Source organism: Hippocampus bargibanti, linkage group LG13 (genome assembly GCF_051943395.1).
Source record: "Hippocampus bargibanti isolate YZ-2025 linkage group LG13, ASM5194339v1, whole genome shotgun sequence".
Lineage (NCBI taxonomy): Eukaryota > Metazoa > Chordata > Actinopteri > Syngnathiformes > Syngnathidae > Hippocampus > Hippocampus bargibanti.
Window position 1 is genome coordinate 15,200,012 of NC_142746.1, and position 25,191 is coordinate 15,225,202.

General features: G+C 39.8%; 2 protein-coding genes and 1 long non-coding RNA gene across 9 annotated transcripts in view; all 3 read right to left on the minus strand.

Annotated features, from left to right (window-relative positions):
• Positions 1 to 1,796: 1,796 nt before the first annotated feature.
• LOC148889476 (uncharacterized) lies at positions 1,797 to 10,897 on the minus strand. The gene is made up of 3 exons (XR_016116955.1): positions 10,295 to 10,897; positions 8,517 to 8,633; positions 1,797 to 2,976 (listed from the first exon to the last, which is right to left on the minus strand). It is a non-coding gene; the product is annotated as an uncharacterized LOC148889476 (long non-coding RNA).
• A 602-nt stretch (positions 10,898 to 11,499) lies between these two features.
• mplkip (M-phase specific PLK1 interacting protein) lies at positions 11,500 to 13,046 on the minus strand. The gene is made up of 2 exons (XM_089012519.1): positions 12,636 to 13,046; positions 11,500 to 12,003 (listed from the first exon to the last, which is right to left on the minus strand). The coding sequence occupies exons 1-2, from the start codon at positions 12,966 to 12,968 to the stop codon at positions 11,851 to 11,853; spliced, it is 486 nt and encodes a 161-aa protein (XP_088868645.1). The 5' UTR covers positions 12,969 to 13,046; the 3' UTR covers positions 11,500 to 11,850.
• A 470-nt stretch (positions 13,047 to 13,516) lies between these two features.
• Positions 13,517 to 25,191, minus strand: part of tacc2 (transforming, acidic coiled-coil containing protein 2) — a 39,376-nt gene continuing 27,701 nt past the window's right edge. The window contains exons 11-25 of one of the 7 annotated variants that reach the window (XM_089012514.1): positions 24,810 to 24,867; positions 24,539 to 24,731; positions 24,234 to 24,283; positions 24,009 to 24,112; positions 23,758 to 23,911; positions 23,430 to 23,567; positions 23,119 to 23,211; positions 22,376 to 22,435; positions 20,729 to 20,869; positions 19,567 to 19,643; positions 18,691 to 18,734; positions 16,220 to 16,380; positions 16,022 to 16,128; positions 14,721 to 14,841; positions 13,517 to 14,519 (exon numbers count right to left, since the gene is read on the minus strand). In XM_089012514.1, coding sequence (XP_088868640.1) covers positions 14,454 to 14,519; positions 14,721 to 14,841; positions 16,022 to 16,128; positions 16,220 to 16,380; positions 18,691 to 18,734; positions 19,567 to 19,643; positions 20,729 to 20,869; positions 22,376 to 22,435; positions 23,119 to 23,211; positions 23,430 to 23,567; positions 23,758 to 23,911; positions 24,009 to 24,112; positions 24,234 to 24,283; positions 24,539 to 24,731; positions 24,810 to 24,867 — 1,567 coding nt within the window. In that variant the 3' untranslated portion in view covers positions 13,517 to 14,453. Of the gene's footprint in view, positions 14,520 to 14,720; positions 14,842 to 16,021; positions 16,129 to 16,219; positions 16,381 to 18,690; positions 18,735 to 19,566; positions 19,644 to 20,728; positions 20,873 to 22,375; positions 22,436 to 23,118; positions 23,212 to 23,429; positions 23,568 to 23,757; positions 23,912 to 24,008; positions 24,113 to 24,233; positions 24,284 to 24,538; positions 24,732 to 24,809; positions 24,868 to 25,191 lie in introns of all 7 variants that reach the window. The other 6 variants (XM_089012509.1, XM_089012507.1, XM_089012511.1 and 3 more) reach the window with 6 other exon arrangements.

Below are 25,191 nucleotides of genomic sequence, written 5' to 3' on the forward strand. Positions count from 1 at the left end.
ATATATCTGCCTTTCAATGGATACCATTTTTTCTCTTTAGTTTACAAAGAATGGCTGAGAGTAGATTTTGGAATAATTTTACATAGTTTCATGTAAAAATTCTAATTTAGTTTGGAAATGTAGGTCAGGACTTTTGATATATCATTGAGACATCAGAGAAGGCCTTGTTAGCCTACAACTAGACGGCTTACTCCTGCAGTAGTGTGAACATTGTGTATAGTTTGTGAGGCCAAGTAGTGGAAATACTACAGTTCATGTGTAGTTACCTCTCTAACCAACTGGTAGTTGTAATCTCTTGCTGTCAAAGCTCGCCCATATTCCCTTAAATTTCCATTCTTGACAGTTCGAAGAACTGTTTTAAAATGAAGGTTGCACTATTTGTCCACGATGAGGTACTGAAGTACAGTTATGCTGATTCAATTCACCGGAATTGTGATGCTCCAACAATTGACTGATCCATGACTGTAACAACATCAAAACTGAACCCCTCAAGCAGTCAAAGGAAATGAATTCAGAGTGTAAATCAAGTAAACTGTCGAACATGAAATATCACCAGTGACATTATCAACAAGTAACTGCGAAGACACAATGGTCAGTTGGAATTGGAACTGCAAGGTCGGTTGGAGCCTGCATGTAGAAGTTAAGTGGGGTTAGACTGACTCCCAGTGGTCCTTATGTGAAACTCGGATTGAAAAACGCACAGCTCTTTCTTGCATTGTTGCAGCATTGTTATGCCCATTTCTCTCTGTATTATTTTTTAAACGTTTAAAAAATATTTATCTTTTATATGTTGTACAGTAAATCTTGAAAAGCATTTCAGTGTTGGAATGGATTACAATTCATTTTAACTAATCTGTTCTGTTTCAGTTATTTAAAAGTGGGTTTATTTTGCCTTTCAGTGTGTTCACCAATTTGATTTTAAATAGTTCAATGGAAACATAACCCAGCTGTTAATCGTTACCTGCAGGAACATCTAAACATTGGATAACAACGCATTGAAGTTTACATTTAAAGGACAACCAATGTTACTTTTTTGTTTTTTAACTGACATCAGAAAAAAATGTTTTATAGCATCTAAAATACCCAAAACACGCAGTATGATATTTTTAGTCAAATGCAAAACACCAATAAAAATGACTTAAAGTGTCCAAAATCTGCAAAAAAATTGAGCTGCGAATTGGGCATTTTCAGAAAGTCCCGCCCCCAGTTCGTGACGTCACGCCAAGACGTCTAGCATTGCTAGTGAATCAAAACAATGGCTTCAGATTCAGAGAATATGCTTTCTTGTTACACATCCAGTGATGAATATGATTCAAATAGTTCTGAAGAGGAAAACATACATGTTTGCAATCGATTAAAGAATTTATTTGTGCCATTTTGAGGCAACATTGGGGGTAAATCTCTCAACCAAAAAAAGAGGCACAAAATGGCGACCTCGTGTGGCCACCTCCGTTTCCACAGGATGATAAATTCCTTATATGGCGCTTGGACGCCCTCTTCTGGCCTTCTGGCGTCTTTTGAGTGCGACACGGGGTCCCCAGACCAAACAAGTACAGCAAAATATATTGACGTGATGGAACCGCTAGAATGCGTCTTTTTTACGGTCCTTTAGTGACGTCACGTACGGACTCGTTACCAACTCAAAAACAAGACTTCCGGAGTATTCAGCGCGAGTCTTAAAATGTAAAATATAGCTATATGCGGTGGAATCTTTGTAAAATACGCTCAGTAGAAGTCATTTGAAGCCATTTTACAAATTATGGACACAACATGTCCGGAGACGTCGGTTGTCCTTTAACTGTTGATCTGTATACTGTACCTCCATTTTGCTGGAATTGAGAAATAATTAGAAAAAAAGGACACCATGAATATAATTGTTCATGTGTTGTTTATTTGTGAAGACGTTGCAAATATGAACACAGCATTTATTGTACATTTAATTAATATTTGTACAATTCGACAATAGTCCGCACTGATCCATCGATCAGTAGATCTCGTGTGCGTGTGGTAGATGTTGTGTGTGTGTGTGTGTATGTGTGTGTGTGTGTGTGCGTGTGTGTGTGTGTGTGTGTGTGTGTGTGTGTGTGTTTGTATGTGAGTGTATATATATAATTTTGTTAGTTAGAGACTTCTTGCATCTGTAGCTTAGCTTTATTGATTGTCTTCCCAGTAATCACATTTTTGAGTTTGTAATGTTTCAACAAACAATATTGACGAAGGCAATGGATGCACATACACTATCCGGTTTTGTGTACTGTATCTCCAGCATTTATGGCCCTCACTGAGTGTAAAAGCTTCATCCGTGCGACATTTTTGGTTTCAGGCGTATGTGGATTTTCATTTTGTGCTAACGACTATCCCGTCACATTCCGAAATAGCTCATCAAACTGCTTTGAGTAGATGATGTGATAGTACACCAAACAACTTGGGCTCACCATTTGATTTTTAGCAACACTTGTGAAACATGCCGAACAGTCTAGCTGTCCACTTCAATCCCGGTGGGAACACCTGGTAAATGTTATTTGATGGTATTTCAGCACTTCCCTTCTCATTTTCTCGGTTTAAGAAAAGGCATCAGCCATAGCCACGTGAGAGCTTCTTAATGGCTTAAATTGTATGTGGTGTGCATAATCCAACCCGGCACACGTTAAACAAACTGCGCTTGGAAAGTTCAGAACAACACGTGTTGTAAATATATCTGTCAATGGCATTTTAATGGTCGGACAGTGAGGATGATGAAGAGTATATTATAGCTGCAGTCAGTTTTAAGACGTGATAAAATTCTTGTTTTCAAGGCCTACCAGAAAAAGCAGAGGGACAAACAAGTTAAAATAAACAAGGAATAACTGAGTGGGTGCAAACTGTCTGCGGCACTTGTGAAATTGCAGTCGCTGCTATAGCAGCAGTGAACTTTGTAGCTCTGTCTGTCAGCTTGTCTGCAGAAAGACTTGTAGGAGCAGGACTTCATCACCCCACCTGATAACAGAGAATTCAAACACAGGAAATGACCAGTGAAATATCGATCAACGGATGGATTAATCAAGCGAGAATATTTTTGTCACATTCGGATTTGCGTCAGGTGCGCCAAAAATGCCTTACTATACATGGTCGTTTTTTTCAGCTAAAAATGCCTTACTATACATGGTCGTTTTTATCGGCCAAAAATGCCTTACTATACATTGACGTTTTTTTCGGCTAAAAATGCCTTACTATACATGGTCGTTTTTTTCGGCTAAAAATGCCTTACTATACATTGCGTTTTTTTTTCGGCCAAAAATGCCTTGCTATACATTGTTGTTTTTTTTCGGCTAAAAATGCCTTACTATACATGGTCGTTTTTTTTGGGCTAAAAATGCCTTACTATACATGGATGTTTTTTTTCCACCAAAAATGCCTTATTATACATTGCGTTTTTTTTCGGCCAAAAATGCCTTACTATACATGGTCGTTTTTTTCGGCTAAAAATGCCTTACTATACATTGTCGTTTTTTTAGGCTAAAAATGCCTTACTATACATGGACGTTTTTTTTTCGGCTAAAAATGCCTTACTATACATTGTCGTTTTTTTTCGGCAAAAAATGCCTTACTATACATGGACGTTTATTTTCGACTAAAAATGCCTTACTATACATGGTCGTTGTTTTTTTTTCGGTTAAAAACGCCTTACTATACATGATCGTTTTTTTCGGCTAAAAATGCCTTCCTGTACATGGTCGTTTATTTCGGGCTAAAAACGCCTTGCTATTCATGGTCGTTTTTTGTGCCTAAAAACGCCTTGCTATACATGGTCGTTTTTTTCGGCTAAAAATGCCTTACTATACATGGATGTTTTTTTCCGCCTAAAAATGCCTTACTATACATTGTTGTTTTTTTCGGCTAAAAATGCCTTACTATACATGGTCGTTTTTTTGGGCCAAAAATGCTACTATACATGGTGGTTTTTTTCCGCTAAAAATGCCTTACTATACATGGACGTTTTTTTTTTCGGCTAAAAATGCCTTACTATACATTGTCGTTTTTTTCGGCTAAAAATGCCTTACTATACATGGTCGTTTTTTTGGCCAAAAATGCCTTACTATACATGGTTGTTTTTTTCCGCCAAAAATGCCTTATTATACATGGTCGTTTTTTTTCGGCTAAAAATGCCTTACTATACATGGATGTTTTTTTTCGCCAAAAATGCCTTACTATACATGGTCGTTTTTTTCAGCAAAAAATGCCTTACTATACATGGTCGTTTTTTTCGACAAAAAATGCCTTACTATATATGGTCGTTTTTTTCAGCTAAAAATGCCTTACTATACATGGTCGTTTTTATCGGCCAAAAATGCCTTACTATACATGGTGGTTTTTTTCGGCTAAAAATGCCTTACTATACATGGACGGTTTTTTTTCGGCTAAAAATGCCTTACTATACATTGTCGTTTTTTTCGGCTAAAAATGCCTTACTATACATGGTCGTTTTTTTCCGCCAAAAATGCCTTATTATACATGGTCGTTTTTTTCGGCTAAAAATGCCTTACTATACTTGGTTGTTTTTTTCCGCCAAAAATGCCTTATTATACATGGTCGTTTTTTTCGGCTAAAAATGCCTTACTATACATGGATGTTTTTTTTTCGCCAAAAATGCCTTACTATACATGGTCGTTTTTTTCGGCAAAAAATGCCTTACTATACATGGTCGTTTTTTTCGGCCAAAAATGCCTTACTATATATGGTCGTTTTTTTCAGCTAAAAATGCCTTACTATACATGGTCGTTTTTATCGGCCAAAAATGCCTTACTATACATGGTCGTTTTTTTTCGGCTAAAAATGCCTTACTATACATGGACGTTTTTTTTCGGCTAAAAATGCCTGACTAACCATTGTCGTTTTTTTTCGGCTAAAAATGCCTTACTATACGTGGTCGTTTTTTTCAGCTAAAAATGCCTTACTATACATTGTCGTTTTTTTCGGCTAAAAATGCCTTACTATACATGGACGTTTTTTTTCCGGCTAAAAATGCCTTACTATACATGGACGTTTTTTTTCCGGCTAAAAATGCCTTACTATACATGGTGGTTTTTTTCGGCTAAAAATGCCTTACTATACATGGTCGTTTTTTTGGCCAAAAATGCCTTACTATACATGGTCGTTTTTTTCCGCCAAAAATGCCTTATTATACATGGTGGTTTTTTTCCGCCAAAAATGCCTTACTATACATGGTCGTTTTTTTCCGCCAAAAATGCCTTATTATACATGCTCGTTTTTTTTTGGGCCAAAAATGCCTTACTATACATGGTGGTTTTTTTCCGCTAAAAATGCCTTACTATACATGGACGTTTTTTTTTTCGGCTAAAAATGCCTTACTATACATTGTCGTTTTTTTCGGCTAAAAATGCCTTACTATACATGGTCGTTTTTTTCGGCTAAAAATGCCTTACTGTACATGGTCGTTTTTTTCCGCCAAAAATGCCTTACTATACATGGACGTTTTTTTCCCGCCAAAAATGCCTTACTGTACATGGTTGTTTTTTTTCGGCTAAAAATGCCTTACTATACATGATCGTTTTTTTGTCTAAAAATGCCTTCCTATACATGGTCATTTATTTCGGGCTAAAAACGCCTTGCTATTCATGGTCGTTTTTTGTGCCTAAAAACGCCTTGCTATATATGGTCGTTTTTTGTGCCTAAAAACGCCTTACTATACATGGTTGTTTATTTCGCCTAAAAACGCCTTACTATACATGGTCGTGTTTTTTTTCTAAAAATGCCTTTTGATACATGGTCGTTTATTTCGGGCTAAAAACGCCTTACTATACATGGTTGTTTCTTTTCGGGCTAAAAACACCTTAGTACACATTGTTTTTTGTGGATGAAAAACACTACTCATGATTGTTAATGGTGGTGTACTCGTACATTCGCTTGATTTTGGTGCAGGCGGTGCAGGATCAAACCCTTCCTTTTTCCTGGGAATCCTCCATACTTCTCGTCAAACATGACCAATGTACTCAGCAAGTCAGAGTCACTTGTAGACTAGTGGTATACTCTCCGCCTTTGGCTGTGAGCAGTGTGGGTTCGAAACATGCATGGTAATTTGTCATAAAACAACTCTAAGCACTTTGATTCATTTTGCGCTGAACCTTTAATGGTTGTGGTCAAATATGAATAAAGTGCACCACAGGTCACCATCACTTGTAGTGTAGAGGTATACTTGCTCGCTTTGGCTGCAGGCAGTAAGGGTTCCATTCCTGCTGCCTTATTGGTCATTTATTTTGGCCTAAAAACACCTTACTATACATGATCGTTTTTTTCAGCATAAAAACACCTGAGAATACGTGGTCATTTTTTGCGGCCAAAAAGGCATACTATACATGATCTGGGTTTTTTTTTTCAGGCTAAAAACGGCTAAGAATACATTATCTTTTTTTCCGGCTGAAAACGCCTTACTATACATGTAAAACACCGTAATATAGTTGTTGTTTTTTTCAGGCTCAAACTGCCCTGGTAAACATTTGTTTTTTTTCGGCCTAAAAACACCTTACAAGGTTGCAGTGGCGAGCCGTGCATTTCACACCTTGGCCTTCAGTAGGGCGATGTCTGGATCAATCCACCCTTAATAACTATATTATGACTCTAGAACCTTGACTGCAGCTACATCTGCGACTGACTCATATAAAAAGTGTGGTGTGATTTACTACAAGTCCACTAGAGGGTATTGTTATCCAGGATGTAAGAGCTGCGAGAAGGCCTTGGTGTTGCCAACTCGAAAATCTAATAATAATAATAATAATAATAATAATAATAATAATAATAATAATAATAATAATAAAATTAGTGTATAAGCCCCTTTCAATTTGTTAAAGCAACAGTTTTTTCGACACGTATTTTATGCTACAGGACCTGCAGAACTGATTTGAAGGTGTCCAGGTAGTTTTCTGACACTAGTAACAAGTGAAGGCTGAAATGTGATTGGTTAAATGCTTAAATATGAAAACACATGTCTGGAAGCAGTGCAACAGGGGAAAAGTAATGAAAGGAAGCTGAAAGATTATTTGGAATTATTTATTAAGAATTCATGGGCAAATATAATTAGCATCAGTCTGTGATTCAGATAGAGAAGGCCTCGCAGGCCCTGACGCGCCTCCGCTGGTATATATGTATGCATGCATTCATGTATGTATGTATGTATGTATGTATGTATGTATGTATGTATGTATGTATGCATGCATGCATGCATGCATGTATGTATGTATGTATGTATGTATGCATGTATGTATGTATGTAGTACGTACGTACAGTGGAACCTCGGTTTTCGAACGTCTCACAGTTCGAACAAATCGGTGTTCGAACGCCAATACGACGCGTGAGTGCGTACGAGAGGGTGGGGTGCTGAGCGGCGTACGGGTGTATCGCTCTCTCCGTGACCTGTTGTCGCTTGCGGACGTGCTGCCTTTTGCTCTAGCGTTTAATATAGGTGTACGAAGAGTTTTAGCCCCTAATCATGCCTCCAAAGTAAGTAAGTGTTGCTAAAAGTGACAAAAGAAAAGTAGTGTGTACAACTATTGCATTTAAGAAAGAAATAATCGCAAAGTATGAAGATGGTGTGCGAGTGTCTGATCTGGCTCGGGAATACAGCATGGCGAAATCTACGATCAGTACGATATTAAAGAATAATGAGGCTGTGAAATCTAGTGATGTGGCTGTGGGAGTGAGAGCAAGTGTCATTGGATAGATATTTTAAGAGAAAAGAACATCTTGTATCCGCGTCATCCGTAGCTGTCACGTTCCGAGCGAGAGTGACGGCAGCTGACTCGGCGGAACGTAGTGGAATGTTTGGGATCCCAAAGCAGGCGGCAGAGACGTACCACCCAAGCAGGATGTTTATTCACAAATAAAAGAAAACACAGCGAGTAAGAAGGCAGGGGGTGATCCGACCCGCTTACTACGCCAAAAAGCAAATGACATACGAGGGTGCAAAATGACGCAATCCCGGAAGATGACATAAATTTATGGGACACAGGGAAAATACCTCGGACTGGATACACTCGCGCATCGAAGGAAGAGTTCAGGTACGGTGGCGAGATGAGTCAATCAATCGCGATGCCCCGTGTCCGTGATTGGAGAATTGACAGCAGGTGGAGGGCGGCTGGGAGAGGCAGCCCCGCGCCCCGCTGTCAACTCGCAAGTGACAGGAGCAAAGAGATGGTTTCGGTGTTCGAAAAAAAAATCGCTTTTCGAACAGGGTCCTGGAACGAATTATGGTCGAGAACCGAGGTATCACTGTACGTGTGTGTGTGTGTGTGTGTGTGTGTGTGTGTGTGTGTGTGTGTGTGTGTGTGTGTGTGTGTGTGTGTGTGTGTGTGTGTGTGTGTGTGCGTGCGTGCGTGCGTGTGTGTGTGTGTGTGTGTGTATATATGAGTGTGTGTATGTATGTATGCATGCATGTATGTATTATAAGCAAATACATTTTTTGCACCCAAGGTAAGAATAGAAAAAAATTAACAAGGCTGACGCGCTGTCAGTATGGGACTCACTGTTTTGGCCCACCACCACGGCACAGGCATCAGAGTAGCTGGGACATGTTCGGGAGCCTTGGCGGTTGCAGTCTTCATTATTTGAGCCCATACACGTGTAACATTGGAGAGCCATAGCTGGAGAAAACACAATAAAGGGAGGAATACTTTTAAAAATGTATTGGATCGTAGCATATTGATTAAGGACTTGTCAAATCTGACTAAAAATATTATTGAACCAAGAATGAAAATGATAGTAGATTTTCATTCATTTGAATTGGATTGGATATGCCTTTATTAGTCTCACAGTGGAGAAATTGAAACCAAAACATATCAATTACAAGTCGCCTCCCAAAATAAAGAAATCCGTTGACACACTGAATTGTAGGGCTCAGCGCCAGAGCTGGCTCGCTAATAGCTAATATCTGCAATTGCTAAGGATTGAAAATTAAAATGAAAACACCTTCAAAATATTTTTTTAAATGTGGTTCTTACTATTCATGCTTTAAATGCAAAATCAAAAAGAATCTAAATATAAATCCCAATTATTGTGGACAATTGTGAAAATGATAATGTTAAAGCAGTAAGGCAACGGTTCGCCTCCCTTTCGGCTGATCGGTACTTGCCAGCGCTCTGTGGGGAAAGTGGTGAATTTAATGATGATGTAAAAGTGTCAAAACAACTTTAATTCCTTAAATCCTAAGGGAAGGAAAAAAAGTGAAAATAAGAGGAAGAGAAACGAGAAATAAAGATATACAACAGGGGAATGGGGCATACTTTGTCAATACAGCCTTGGCAGTGTAGCAAATTGTATCATCAAACTTTTAATCAATAAATAACTTGGTACTATATTTTAGGGATCTTAGCTTATAAATCATCTATTTCGATAAAATCTTGTCAAGTAGTAGTGTCGACCCTCACATCTGCTTAATGTTTTTTCCCTCCTTTGAGGTCAATAAGAATGCGACCCCTTTCTGCCCCTTTTTTAAATTTGATGTGTAAACCTCCTTGTACTACAGTTGTCGAAAGCAGGGTTGTCAATATTTTTAAAACGGAGAGCTGCTTTTTGAGTATTGACTATGAATGAGGAGGGCAACACACTTCGGAAATAACAAATTTGTCCAAATGACATTTAATACTGCTGCCACCGTATGTTTATATGAATGGCATTGTTTTGAGACATTGGCTATGTTCATTATTTCTCACAATAATTAGGAAACAGATCAATGTCGATGTACAACACTTTGTTTCAATAAATCCTTGCTAGTGTTTGCATTTTCAAATCATCAATTATACAGCATTCAAAGAAAATCTTTATTTTAGCATTTAGACCTACTATATTGTGACATTTATGTGTGAAGATGAGTTACAACAAGTAATGTGCAGGTGTTCTACTCAGCATATTCATGCACCATTACTGCATTACTGCCCCAAGCTCTCTACACACATGATAAAAGCATTATCTTGCAGTCCTGTTAAGGGATTAGATGCTGGGATTGCATGCCATGTGCTAAACAGACACAAAAATAGCACATCTGATTGTGTTTTGCATGTTTATAGTATGTGCTCGAGCATATACATAGTTTTGCAGCATTCCATATAGTTCATTATCATTTAACTGTTATGTTTTGAATGTAAATAGTATATGCAGTGCATTTTGGACTCATGCCTACATTCTAGAAGATTAAAGAAAACAAAACCAGACTCATCGCCAGAAGGCAACAAAACTGTGGATAACTAAATCAATCATGAGGTACAACAACGTTAGAAAAAGACATGAGACTTCAAGAAAAACTTACCATATGATGTGAGCATGACTACGGAAATCAAACTCAACAAACAGGACAACAAAGCTCTCATGGTGGTGCCGCGTCAACGTAAAGCAGACGAAAAGCACCTTAGAATCTACCACTGAGTCTTACAAAACTTAATCTGATCTGTCAGACAAGCTAATATGATGCAGACACGATTATCAGACCCTCAATAGGTCCCCTTCTGTTCTGACTTTCTTGTTACTGTTATCTCCTCAAACGGACACTGCGTGCAGTTTGAGCATCTTTCTTGTAGCCACGCCCATTTGTTGTTTTATTTGTAGTACTAACTGTAACCATATAACACCGCTAGAGGGCAGTGTTCTCTACACAATGGGGAATAAGAGCATTGGTGGGTGGGGGCGAGCGAGAGTGGTTGGACAGTTCGTGTACGTGTAGTTGCGAAATTGCAGTGGACTGCAAATTTCTTCATTGGGACGAATAAAGGTTTTCTGATTCTGATTCTCTATCATGGAGTTTTCATTCACGATAACACATCCTCATGTCTCATGCTTACTTCATCCCTCCTTAAACTGTGGCTGACCACTAAAGAGTGCATCTATCTTAACTCATTAAGTTTCTATGACACCTAACGAACAAGATACGTTCCGAGCGGTCGTTCGTAAGGTGAATTTGGTTGTAAGTTGCCTCAGTGCTATATTTTGTGTGGAACGTACACTATGTTTAAGTCAAACACTAAATGGGGGAAGTATAAAACACAGACGCTCTAACAGTCATAAAATAAATTCACACCTACTGTAGTACGACAAAATATATACTTGGGTCTTCAGTAAGCCATTACTGAAGCTGCTGGCACGTAATTACTGATTTACTTGCCAACAGCCATTAATTTGCACACTTCATGAAGCCCACATACTCTACGCAGCCAATTGTAAGCGAGCTCAGCGGATCGGGGCCTGAACTTGTTGGTGGCCTGAACCTGTCGCTGATTAGTCAGCCTTGATGTCCGTCGCGTAAATATCCAGCCCTTGAAACCTCCAATGTGTCTTTGTGCGTGTGTGAAGTACATTACGTAGCCAATCGCAAGCGATGGAAAAAGGCACGCAATACCAAATCTAATTTACAGCATCAATATTTTAAGACATACCCGCAAAAATGTTCGGATGTACCATTGTTCGGAGCTCGAATGTTTGCAAGTCAGGAAATTAACTCGATACATGCTCAGAAAAATGTTTGTTTTAGATCCATTTAATAATAATCATGTTCATTACAAATACATGGTTTTCCCAAAATAAAATATGTATATGTGCAATTGCAACACATACCGGTAAGTGTGCAAAATATCCAACCAGCCTATTTTTTGCATTCGGAAAAGCTGCACCATTTGACAAAAAAAAATCTGTACATTATCTGTACTTTACATACAGAACAAAGAAACATGGAAATAATTGTTTCTCATACTGATAAAGAAGGAAAATGTGGCATTTTGTTCACCAAAAATAACACACAGAATCTCAGAACAGCGCATAGAACTAACCCGATATAAAATGTCGACACACCCGGTAAACTGAATGATTCTTGCATTAATCTGGTATCTCCCTGCTATTTGCTGTTATCTGATATTGATCCTGTTTTGGGATTGGTGGTGTTTCAGTGTGTTTTGGCTGCAGTGCTGCCCAAGGATCCTCCAACATGGATGGACTAAAGTATCTCTCGATCGGGCCAGAAGACTCACTCTGGAAAGACAAACAAAGAAAGCACTTTAGTCACACACATGTATGATTGATTTCTGCATTCAATGATCATAAAATTTGATTCAACTCTTCATTAGTGTGGAAAGACAGTCAATTTAAATCATAACACACACACACGCATACTGACAGACAAGACACACAATGGGAAAGCGCCCAATTGAAGACTTGTATTATATTATCTGGGTACAATATTTGTTTTCAATTTACCGGTTGTGCTTCTGAATATTCTGATATCGCTTTTATGAGAACATTTAAATTCGCATTAATAAAACATCTCTCCAATTTATTGGTGCAAATACACAAGGGACACTTTATACCGGAGAGACCTCAAATAATATGAAAATACTGCAGCGTCATCAATGTATTCGAGTTGGGGCTACTGTGCTCGTGGCAACGTAAAATGGCCGCTGGTGGCTTCGTTTCTCGCTTCTACAACAGTCTACCCAGGTATGAGGTCGATCGTCTCCTACAATTTTGAAGATAATCCATTGTGTTTTTATATTGCCAGTACAGAGGTAAATCATATTTTGGTTTGAAAGCCTCGCATATGTTGTCATTTCATTCCGTCGGATTCCTCGGAAGACGGCGGGCACCATGTCCCTGTTTTGTGTTACCTGCACATTCATAGCCGATGGACTGAAGTTCCCTCGCCTTCCGTAACTGTTTCCCCTTCGTTGCTTCTCTCCGAAATTCCGGCCACCGCTGCCGTAACTAGCCGGTGACCCTGCATAGCCTCGTCCTACACCACCGTACCTTCCTGGCGAACCTCCTCGATGTCCACGGGTAAAACCAGGCGAATATGTCGGGGAATTGGGCGAGTATGTGTGGTAGCCCCGAGCAGAAGCACCGCCATAATGTCCATCGCCTCTGGAGGGTGTGCGAGCCCAACCCGAAGGCGGGGAAGGAAAGCTTTCGTTCCAGTGAGATCTGGTCGGGGTTCGATCCATATCGGTTCCAAATGGACTTAAATACTTGCCACAACAATGAAACAGAACGGAAATGAACCGGAACCTGAACTCGAGTGTTCTGCGTTTGAAACGACAGCACCACCCAGTGGTCATAAAACGTTTTTTTTTTTTCTTACTTATTTGCCTTTTATTTAACCTACAAATGTGTCATTTTTGCCTGATTCCGTATTTTAGGTCACGGAGAAATTTGATTTTCTTGCCATTGGACAGTGAAATGTAAATTCCGTAACTCAGATTTTTAGTGCAGCATAAAATGGATGTAAGACAAAAGACAAAAATTAAATAAAATAAATGGTCAAGTGAGGAAGGTCATTCATGGATGTGGAAAAATAAATAGTACAATGTGTATAGAAAAAAGTTTGCTTTAAAAATAAAATATTGTTTATTTATTTTAGTTAGACTTAACCCAACATTTAATAATATTGCATTGTTTTCCTAACCACCCATACATTGTATTATAATTAACCAATTATTTAATGAAACCAAGTATTTTAACATACTTTTATCCAAACCTTTTTTTACAAATCTTGCTGCAGAATTTTTTTTTATTGAGATACAGAGCCCTTCATAATTACTGGCATTGGAACAAAAGGTTAAGGCGTGTTAAAATCCTTAAAATAAGTTACATTTTTGGTGCAGAAGCATACTGTTTAACTGAAATTTACAGAATAGTGTTTATTGCACTTTGTAAGCAGACACTGTACAGCAGCTGTGCAGACATGTTACTCATCAGTGTGACACAACAACCCAAACTGGGGCACACCTGAATACAGTCACGAGTAGTTTGGTTTATATCAAAATAAACTAAGAAAAATAAAGTCCCATCAAGACAGCTATGACAAATATCTACAAATTACAAGGTCACGCGAGGGAACCACAATAGGCTACCGTTCCCACAAATATACAAACTCAGACAAATCAATAATTATCCGTGTTTTACATAGGGAGCACATAAAACGTCTGTTCCATAATTAACATTTTCTACATTTCATACATAATGGACACGATTTCTTTTCTTGCATGCAATAAGCTACAGTGATTATTTTTATTCTCTTAGCGCTATATCCGACTATAAAATGGGCTGTTGCTCCTTTTTTCATTTTCTGTTGTAGGAGAAGGCATTCAGAGAAGTGGGTAAACAGTCTTCTTCCTCAGTGGCTGTCATGGCAACATCATAACGATAAAACCCACAACCAATCTTCGTTAATATACGCACGCACGTACACACACTGTTATACAAATGAATGACAATGGTGCAGTTTCTAAAACACCAACTAAGACCCTTGATACAGTACAGAACAGTGACACATACAAAAATATACAGCGTGGCGAAAAGTAAGCCATCTGTGCGCGTCCTGTTTACACAAAGTCAGTAGGAAATTTGCTATAAGACCAGTGTGGCTTGAAGAGTCTATCCAAGTATTTGTTTTCCTCCAACACAACTATTGCGTTCACATGTGAGTGTTAGCACTTGCCCATCTTGGCTATTAACTCATCGCAAATCTTCGTGAGCTCTTCAATTTCTTTGTTCTGGAAAAAAAGTTTTACAGAGAAATATCCATGTTAGATAATACAAACTTCAAATATTTGTATAATCTGAAGTAATCGAACATTTGAAAGATCATTCTTCAACAACATTGGCCTTCGTGCACCCATGACATTTGACTTCACTCTTGCAATGGAGTCACCAAATCTGATTTGGTGACTCCATAAAGTGCTGATCCAACTGACCTTTTGCTCCAACGTGCGCTCCAGAGAGTCCACTTTCATCTGCTCCTTCCTCAGACTGGCTTGGTGGGCAGCTTGCTCCTGCTTGGACTTGGCCCTCACTTGAGCTATTTCTGCATTGGCCCTAGAAACACACAAGGCACCTTTGTAGATGTCCGAGCGTGAGTCCAAGTCCCAGGTTTGGAAACGGTTCAGGAAATACAGTGATACCTCAGTTTACGAACTTAATTGGTTCCCAGATAGTGTGTGTAAGGTAAACAGTTCATCTGCCAAACATTTATTTCCCATAAGAAACCATTAAAAATTCGAACAATCCGTTCCCAGCTGCCCATAAAACATAATTTTCTACTACATAAGACTTAAAACTACACAAATTATACATTATGCATAATAAATGTGCCATTGGATTGTAATTAAAGAAATAAACTGTACTATATAATAAAGTTGTTTTATTTACCTTTGTGATGGTCTTTGAGGTAGTTGACTCTTGACGATATTCGAGTGAAGTTGCCGTGCTTTCTCTGCGATAACACCCTCACTAACACGGTCCCCTGCTAGCTGCTTTACGTTAATCCAAAACAAAAGACGTTTTTCAACGTCTTCTATTGCCTGAGACCGTTGCTTAGACACAGAGAAACACCCTTAGCCACACGTAGCAATGGTCGACTTAGCATACCGGTACTGGGACGCTAAGTCACACAAACGTACACCTCGTTCATGTTTTTCGATGATTTCCTTCTTCTGCTCGACCGAAATTTTCTTTTGTGTCCTCTTTGGCTTAACACTAGCCTGTGGTAGGATCTTTTTCGGTAGCGTAATAGCAAATGTACTCCACTCGGTAACAAACCACATCTGCACTGGGGTGTGGAAAACTAGTCCGCCAGCCAACGTGGCGCTGTTCGACCGTGTGGTTTGGTGTTCATCCGCCGAAAACTAGTCCACCAGCCACCGTGGCGCTGTGTGGTTTGGTTTGTCCGCCGAAAACTACTTTGTATGCCAAGATTATATTCTCGCAAATTTAATGTTCGTAAGCAGAAAAGTTCGTGAGCTATAGCGTTCGTAAGCCGAGGTATCACTGTATATTATTGCGTGCTGATGCGAAAATAAGTTAACTTGTTGGAATCAAAAGCATTTTAGAGGTTCAAGTCTTCAAACCTTGGCTGTGCTTTTGTTATACTTTTGATGCGGTTCTCACTAATGACACCAGCAAGTGCAACATGTTGCTCGCAGCTCCGAGATCAACACGAAAAGACAATAAAAATACACTGTTTGATTCTCAAGTCAAATTGACAAACTGGCTTTACTTGTCTAGCTTCTCCTCTGCATGAATCTTCAGAGCTTGGTAGCGCTGTTCCTCTTTGCGAACTCTGCACAGATACTCTTGAGCGCATTTCTTCAACACGTCTTCATTCTACAGTGACACAGTCGATCATTTCCTTCAATTGATTTGGTTTTTCAAGCTATTCATTCACCGACAAGGATCGTCGTGGTATTTTCATTACCTTGCGGAAACCCTCAAGCACTTCTTTCATCTTCTCATAGCGTCGGAAGAGGTCAGCCAGAGATTTTTCTACAGAGTTGAGGTCGGCACAGGCCTGATCTTTTTCGATGATAAGCTGTTGAATGGTGTGGTGGGACAGCGACTTCTCTTTCTGGTCGTCCTCTAACATGCACACATATGTAACAGTGTATCTGGTGAAGAAACTTGAGTTGGGTACAATTGTTAACTCATTCACTGCCAGACAATTTGCTAAATTGTGTGCACTCCATTGGCAGGGTTTTTGTCATTTTCACTCAAATTGCAGGACCCACAGAATATTGACTTTTAGGACAACATAAACATTTAATGCAGGATAAGAAATATTAGACTCTTTTCTTTCATCAGAAAAAAAATTGTTAATTCCTAAATTATATGGATCTGGAGTAACATGAGGTGCAAGTGGGGGCGGCTGTACAAAAGGCAAATGCTGCCCCCTCGTGGAAGGGAACAAATATTGCCAAAGGTCTGACCGGCGCCATATTGGCAACCTCCCGCCCGCAAGAAAAATTAAAACCCGAAATATTCGGGAATGGCCCTCCACGTCATATTTTCAAATCATGAATACATTCAGGAATGCCAGTGAATGAGTTAAAAATGTAAACAGCCATACATTTAGAAAAATATTTAAACAGATCGTTTACAATGTACATTTTGTGAACCACAAAACAGCAGTGAATGGAAAAAAAGGGTTCTTCACATACACAGTAGAAAAAGAGAGTTGGGTTACTTTTGTGTTAAAGTCACCCGATATAGGGTTAAGAAACCTTATATGGCCACTTTTCAATCTGATGAGATACAACATGCCAAAACACTTAAAGGACAACCGACGTCTCTGGACAAGTTGTGTCCATAATTTGTAAAATGGCTTCAAATGACTTCTACTGAGCGTATTTTAATAAGATTCCACCGCATATAGCTATATTTTACGTTTTAAGACTTGCTCTGAATATTCAGGAAGTCTTGTTTTTGAGTTGGTGACGAGTCCGTACGTGACGTCACTAAAGGAACGCCCCTAACCGAAAAAAAAGACACATTGTAGCAGTCCTTCCATCACGTCCACGTATTTTGCTGTACGTTTGGTCTGAAAACCGTGTTGCACCCACAAGCCGCCAGAAGAGGGCGTCCAAGCTCCATATAAGGAATTTATCAGCCTGTGGAAATGGAGGTGGCCACAGGTGGTCGCCATTTTGTGCCTCTTTTCTGGTGATCGATTTCCCCCCCAATGTTGCCTCAAAATAGCATGGAATAAATTCTTTAATTGATTGCAAACATGTATGCTTTCCTCTTCAGAACTATTTGGATCATATTCATAACTGGATGTGTAACAAGAAAGCATATTCTCCGAATCTGAAGCCATTGTTTGGATTCTCCAGCAATGCAAGACGTCCTGGCGTGACATCACGAACTGGGGGCGGGACTTTCTGAAAATGCCCAATTCGCAGCTCAATTTTTTTGCAGATTTTGGACACTTTAAGTCATTTTTATTGGTGTTTTGCATTTGAATAAAAATATCATACTGCGTGTTTTGGGTATTTTAGATGCTATAAAACAATTCTGATGTTAGTTAAGAAACAAAAAAGTGACGTCGGTTGTCCTTTAATTATAAATATAGGTCTCTTGATGAGATGTCTTTAGTAATTATTTTTATATTAAGTGGGCGTTCCCATTAGTTATGTTCTGCCGATTGCGCTGCCTAGCACACTCTGAGTCTTGTTTTTTTTCTCCCTGTAATGTTTTTTTTTCATCCCCTGAGAGAGTTCACTTCCGAATGAGATATATTCCAACAACTCCCATGCTCCTGCCTTTCTTGCTGCCAAAGCGACAGCAACATACAAACTATGCTATTTCGCAATGATGTACATTGCCAAAGTACTGTACACCCTTTGTTAAACAAGGTCCGTGGCACGCATACCAGAGACATCTTGACCACATCAATACTGGCGTGATGCCAAACAGAAAGACAATGCCAATGTTTAGACACAAATGAGAAGGAAATGATATGAACATGGACAAGCACATGAAAGTGGACATGAGGCAGGCTGAGAGTTGCGTCGGCTCCTTCCGTGACAAACGAATGGGAAAATGTGAGCGAGCACACAAGTCGAAGCATGATGTTGCAGTACTCACCTGGCATGCCTGTTGGGATTATCAAATAGCAAGGGGCACACATAGGAGCAAAACAGAAACAAAAGGGAGCGTGTTAAGTCAAGCTGGGAACCCATGGCACGTGAGAGCTGAGCATGAGCCAAGTGTGACTTTAAGGTATCAAAAGTCCAACAGCAAGCAGTCAAGCTGGCTTGAAACCGGAGCACCTTAAGAATCAGTGGCAATGAATACACTCCATTATGCAGTGTGCTCAAAGGTGGCATCAGCAATGTTAATGTGCACGAAATAGCTTCAAAGTGACATGATGGTATTCAATCACAAACTCACCTATCATCTGTGCAATCGTCTTCTCATACTCAGAAACAATCCTCCTACAGATAAGAATGTGGAAAGATGTGACTCGGTAGTACCACTGAAATTTTAAGTCAGCATTATTTATATTGGCCAAAACAAAATACAGTACAATGTTTTTAAAAATAGATTCTTTGGGGGAAAATACATTCAAGAGAAATACCATATTTTCCGTTGTACTGTACAAGGCGCACCCCTAATGAATGCTGTATTTTCAACCCCTTTCCATATATAAGGCGCACCAGAGTATAAGGCGCACCTTCAATGAATGACAAAAGTTTCCCAAATATAATATATAAAGGTTTTCCAAATATGATATATATAAATATATAAAAGTTTTCCAAATATAAGGCACGCCATATTATAAGGCGCAACAGTAGAGGCTGGGGTTATGCACCACTTCTTCTACAGGGGGAAAATGTAGTCGGCGGCAGCATATTACTTCACATACAGTATAAGGAGCACCCGCGTATAAGGCTCAGAGCCACATTTTGAAGAAAATCAAGGCTTTTGGGTGCGCCTTATACGCCGGAAAATATAGTAATAATCCCCTGCCCCAACCCTCATCTCCCTTCTTCTTGATCTCACTAAATCTACATTAAGTAAGCTTAGTAGTCAATGCCTTACTGGCCAGATGGATCCTGACCAACCGCCTTCTGACCACCACCAATGTTTTTTTATTTCTACATCCTTTTTAAGTAATGAGACATTTGAATCGTTGGTCAATAAGGTGAATAAGAAAATGACAAAACTTGGAAGCTATACTGAAAATATTTCAGACAAATACTGTCCATAGTCTGGATTTAAGTGCAAGCTTCCAACAGCATTTTTATTCAAAACAGAACATGATACCTCATCTCCTGCACCTCCTGGCGGCTGTCTTCGTATTTCCTCTGCCACTCCTGCGCCTCCCTCTCTTTTGTTACAATCTAAAGCGGGAGGGATCTTGTTAAATTGGATGTGAAACAACAGTGTCAGACAACTTCAACACAATCAAACACAAAAGCTTCACTATATTTCAAGATGACGATGATTTCATGATCATTTATGGCGGTGTAGAAAATGCATTATCTGGAAAGCTGATCCTAATATCTCGAGGTAACAACATTTTAAAAATAAAAACATTATCTTCCTAGCGCTATGTATATACAGATGCTCCCCAACTTACAAACGAGATACATTCCGAACGGTCGTTCGTAAGGTGAAGTCGTTCGTAAATTGTTTCAGTGCTATATTTTGTATGGAATTTATGTTTAAGGCTTATATAAATATGTTTAAGGGTTATATAAGTATGTTTAACGCTTGTATAAGTAACCTTTATTGGTTTGTACTGAAAAATAAACATGTAATAAAATAGAGTAAAGTCTCGTTATATCGATATCGGTTATATCGATAGTACTGCTTATTACGATACTATTTCTATGAACGCAAGGAGAAAATTTACATGCCACAGGATCGGATATATCGATAGTCCGGTTATATCGATATTTTTTCCGACTCTCGAGAATATCGATATAACGAGACTTTACTGTATATGCTATATAAAGATATGTACATGTACAACTGTAGAGAATACTACATATGTTAGAGAGAGAGGGGTCTCACAGCGCCTCACGTCGGTATTAGCGGCAGAAAGAAGCACTACTTGGAAAAAAGCCGCGCAATACAAAATCTAACTTACAGCATCTCTGCACAAACATTTGTCGACATACCCGCAAAAATTTTCGGATGTACTGTTGTTCGTAACTCGAATGTTCGTAAGTATGGGAGCATCTGTATAATATATAAAAGGCAAATGTCTTATTTTTTCTTCATGTTACAGTTGCTGGTCTATAGTTTGGATTCTCCTCAACATGATAAGTAGCGACCAGGTACAAAAAAATGTTACATTTTATAAAGTGATGTCTTGGACAGCATTGACAAAACTTTAGCAACATCATCAATTCTACAGCTATTGTATTGAAAGTCGGTCGTAGCACTGAGTGTAACTGTGAAAAAAAACTTTTTGGGGCACCTCTTCCTTTGCAATTCCCAACGAGTGGTCCAGATCTTTGGGAAGATGTGGACTCTCTCCATCTATGTAGCTGTTAGCGGTCCGGGCGTACAGCATGTTTTTCGATACGGAACTCTCTGATGGTGATGACACATCTCGATGCTGCTTCATTGATCCAAAGGAGAGTAGTGAAAGGAAAGGAAACATAACCGGTTAAATCCCCGTCAAGACAAAACCCACTGCCACATTTGGCTTTGACTGAATGTTCTCAGCAAGATACCTGAACCTAAACTACAGGGCAGCATCCAATTGCATCAAAAGGTACCACACAGCAAAATCAATATATAAATGGGGCAGGCTTGTGATGTTCCTGAAGACTTGGCCAGCTGCAGAATGAATTGATGAGACAGTCTTCATAGCAGAATGATTGTCTTGTTAAGAGAGCAAAGCTTGTTTACGATTGGCACAGGCACGGGAGAAGGGGGGTATGGGGCGAAAACGGTATCAAATAGAAGAGTTGGGGGGTGGCGGGGCAGCCCAGACCGCACAGCACGGCAAACATGTTAGTTTCATAGAAAAGCACATTACGTTATTTCACTTGTCCTACCACAAACAAGCCCGAGCTGATTGATGACTTTGTTTCCAATAACACAGTATTAGGCCAGATCCAAACATTATGAGATTTTAAGATCGCTAAAGCTAATAGATTCTGAGGGGATTAATTCATTGAGATGGATTAGGGTGAGACCACAGGGAGCTGCAATGTTACTGAAACTGCTGTAATATGTCACAGAAGAGAATCAAATCTTGGAGCAGACGAGGGATTTTCAACTTTTTGGTTCCAATTTGGTGGTATGGTAGTAGTATGCCTTCAAAGATAATTTTATTCCATCGTTCAAACAAATGAACAACGTTTGCAATTCTCACATGACAGAACAAAAGCATCTCCATGCATCATCAACATATAATGTTACTGGAAATCTCTTCTTCATTTCCAGCTTAGCATTTGGCAAAAGCTAGACAAAAAAATATTCACAACAGCAGCACGATGAGATGAAAACGTAGGAGGACAAAAATAGATCAAGGAGCACAACAGCTCGATGGCTTGTTCTCTTTCAGGAGACTTTACGAGTGATACTAGAGGCCCTAAAACACACATTCTCATAGAACCTATACATGTGGCTGCGTAGATTGGGGTGGGATCCACTAAATGGGCCTAAAACTGCTCGTAGGGGGTATCCAGCACAGTCATTTGGTATTCGGACAGTTGGCTTGAAGATGTGGTGGTTACAATAAATAACACAAATGAATCTGTCATGTTGATGACCTTGACATTTGAAATCAGTTATAAACTGAGGACCGTTATGCCATCTAGTGGAAATGTATTTAAGTGTTCTGTCTGTCATAGATAAATAAAAATCATAGTGTTGCCGATGGTTTGATGGTGTGGATGAGAGTGTGAATTGGTCTTGATATTTGCCATGAGATAGACTGGTGACCAGTTAAGGGTGTCGTCTGACTTTTTGCTATATAAGTACATCCATTTGTGTCGCACTGAGATACAAAAGCTAATTGACCGAAAAGCACAACTGTCAAAATATCGAAGGACTGAGCAGGATATGTATTAAAGGGGCAGGTCATATACTGTACAGGAAGTCTTCCTCTTACTTTCAGTAACGGTGAACCGTTGATGTTCCACCGTCGTGTACTGGGTTTCTTAAGGCGGGACTGTGAAATGTGTGGGACAAATGTTTGAGATAAATCCATGAGAAACACCTGGGGAGATATGCACTGTACACAGCATGTGGCGTCTTGAAAATTGAAGTGCTCCTATACAGCGCAGAACATCTCAGAGGAAAAAACGCTAAAGGTTTTAGACATAAAAAAAAAATCTGAAATTGGAGATTTAAAAGAGAGAAAACTACAGACACCAACCCATAATAGATGTTTGATTTTTCAGTAAGACTCAACGCACCAAATGTGACCAGTATTTTTAAAGATGATCAACCCAACAAATGAGCTCCATGATGTGCACTGAATGCCATCACTGTTTTTTTTATCAGTCACATTCAAGCCTCTTGTGAACGGGCAACATGCAAAATAAAGGCAGGGATCTAAAATTACAATCAAACACTCTGTTCCTTGGGGCTCAGCCCCACAGTGTTGCTGCAGATTTGACGGCATGTTAAATTTGGGATGAGGGGAGCTCGATACTCGGAGGGGCTGACAATGCAGTGGTGCAGCCGATATGTTTATAAGGCCATGAGTTCACTCAGAACTGTGTGTTTAAGGAGAGGGGGGATCATGCACCAATTGTAAAGTCCAGGTCATATACATTCATCAAAATGCATCCTGGCAAAGCACACACAGACACACACTGAAATCAGGTGCAGGCTAAATCAACGCAGTACCTGGGGGGTTACAGTGGAGAGGGAGGGGCACTGAGAGATGTTTTTGGCTACTTGCAGAGCCTCTATCCGCAGGGCAGCAAGCACCAGCTCCTCCTGGGCCGCACAAATTGTTTTTTTTTTTTTTTTTTTTGTCAAATGTTGGGGTGTGCGACCCAAGGATGAGGGAGTAAAGGAAAAGCAGATACAACACTTGAGTTGACCGCACAGCGCACTCGGTCTGAGGTCACTTCACTCAACATTTCTCACAATAATTAGGGAATGAAAAGGCAAAGGTGGGATGTTTTCATAAAAAAGTTATCAGGTTAACACACCTGGAGTTTTTGGGCGAATGCATTAGGGTTGGTCTCAGCGAGGTCGGGTTCCAGGTACTGCACTGTGTGGTCACACTCAGACAGTCTTTCTAACAGGGACAGGGTCAGGGCTGAAGAAGGGACCTCTTGGCTATTGAGCTATAGTGGGTGATCGGGGGGCATGGTCAGATTTTGGGGTCAGCATGGCAAAGCAAGCGCTCAGCGACTAAGTGGAAGAACTGGAAACTTGTTGGATTGTTTGGTGGAGACTTCCAGATCCTGATTTCTGTCAATTCGGCGACTAGGGATCACACTGAGAACTAAGAGTAGTTGTACACTTGTAACATACCTGCTCATCCCTCTCTGTGCTTTGTGTTCGACTAAGCACTTCGTTTTCTCTTTTCCTGCCCTTTTCTCCAGCGCAGCCTTCGGGACCTGGCCGTGAATTTAGGGCGGGAGTCTTCATGCTGGCTGTGATCTGAGCCTCCATTTCCTCAAAACTCCTGCACAGAAACAGAACACATTCAGCCCAAATTTGTAAAGTTTGATCTACTAGCAAATGAACTATTCCAAATGTCCACTCCACGATTGCAGTTGTACCCTGTGCAAGGGGAGTTGGGCTCCGATCCGTGTGGATCCTTGTTTGCGGTGTTTGATAGCGAGTCCAACTTTAGGTAAAGTGATGGGTTCTTCACAGACGATGGCTACCAGAAATATAAAAATAAATGAGTTGATGACATATTTTTGATGTTGTCGAGTAACCACTGAGACATGGAGAATGTACTGATCCAGACGATAAGACAGGAACTTAGATCAAATACTCACAGATGAGGAAGAGCCAATTTTCTCCATGTACTCTATTTCATAGTCTTGCACTGAAAGGCAAAACAGACACGGATGAAACATGGCTGACAACTCCAACAGACCACAGAAAAATAAAATAAAATAAAATAAAATAAAAATGTGTTGGGTAAAGAATCTGTTGAATGTTATGGTGTGTGTGTATGTGTACGTGTATGTATGTATGTATGTGTGTGTGTGTGTGTGTGTGTGTGTGTGTGTGTGTGTGTGTGTTCAAGTTTGAAGGTGAACACATCAGAACCATACATTCACTGGACAGCACATCGAACCTGAAGACGGAAGACTGCTCTCATTGACAAAGGATGACAAATCTGATGGGTGAGGAAAATCCTGCTGGTCGAAGTTCAAGTCTGCATCGACGTCATGCAAGCCTGCCCACTTGTGACTGGTGGAGGAGGCCAGCTTCTCCTCATCCGTGGCATGGCCGTCCTGTGGGGGAATCGAGCCGGGGTCATCTGCATCCTGCCATCGAAACAGACATGGATTCAACAAATAGAGCAAAATAAGTGATATCCAGGATGTATACATATATGAACTTACCTGCGCGTTGTCGGCCAACTGTGATTTCTTCGGTGACCGCTTTACCCTAAAAGTGTTGCTGGAGAAACAGATCGTCATGAATGCAGTCACACAATCAGCTCAAAACTCGATGCAATCCCTAACCTCTGCAAAACAGGACTCTGATGTTTGCATACTCACAAGATTTAACCGTTTTTAAAGCTCTATATTGGACTTCAATTCAAGATATTAAGATTGCTTTACAGTAACAGTACATTTGATTACTTAACACATTGGCCCCAAAAAATGATAGGGCCGAAGTTATGGTTAATGAAGCAGGTTGATTAGGACATTGATGACATTTACTCACAATTATGAAAGATGTTTGATGCAAATAAATAAATAAATTCAAAAGAGAGAATAA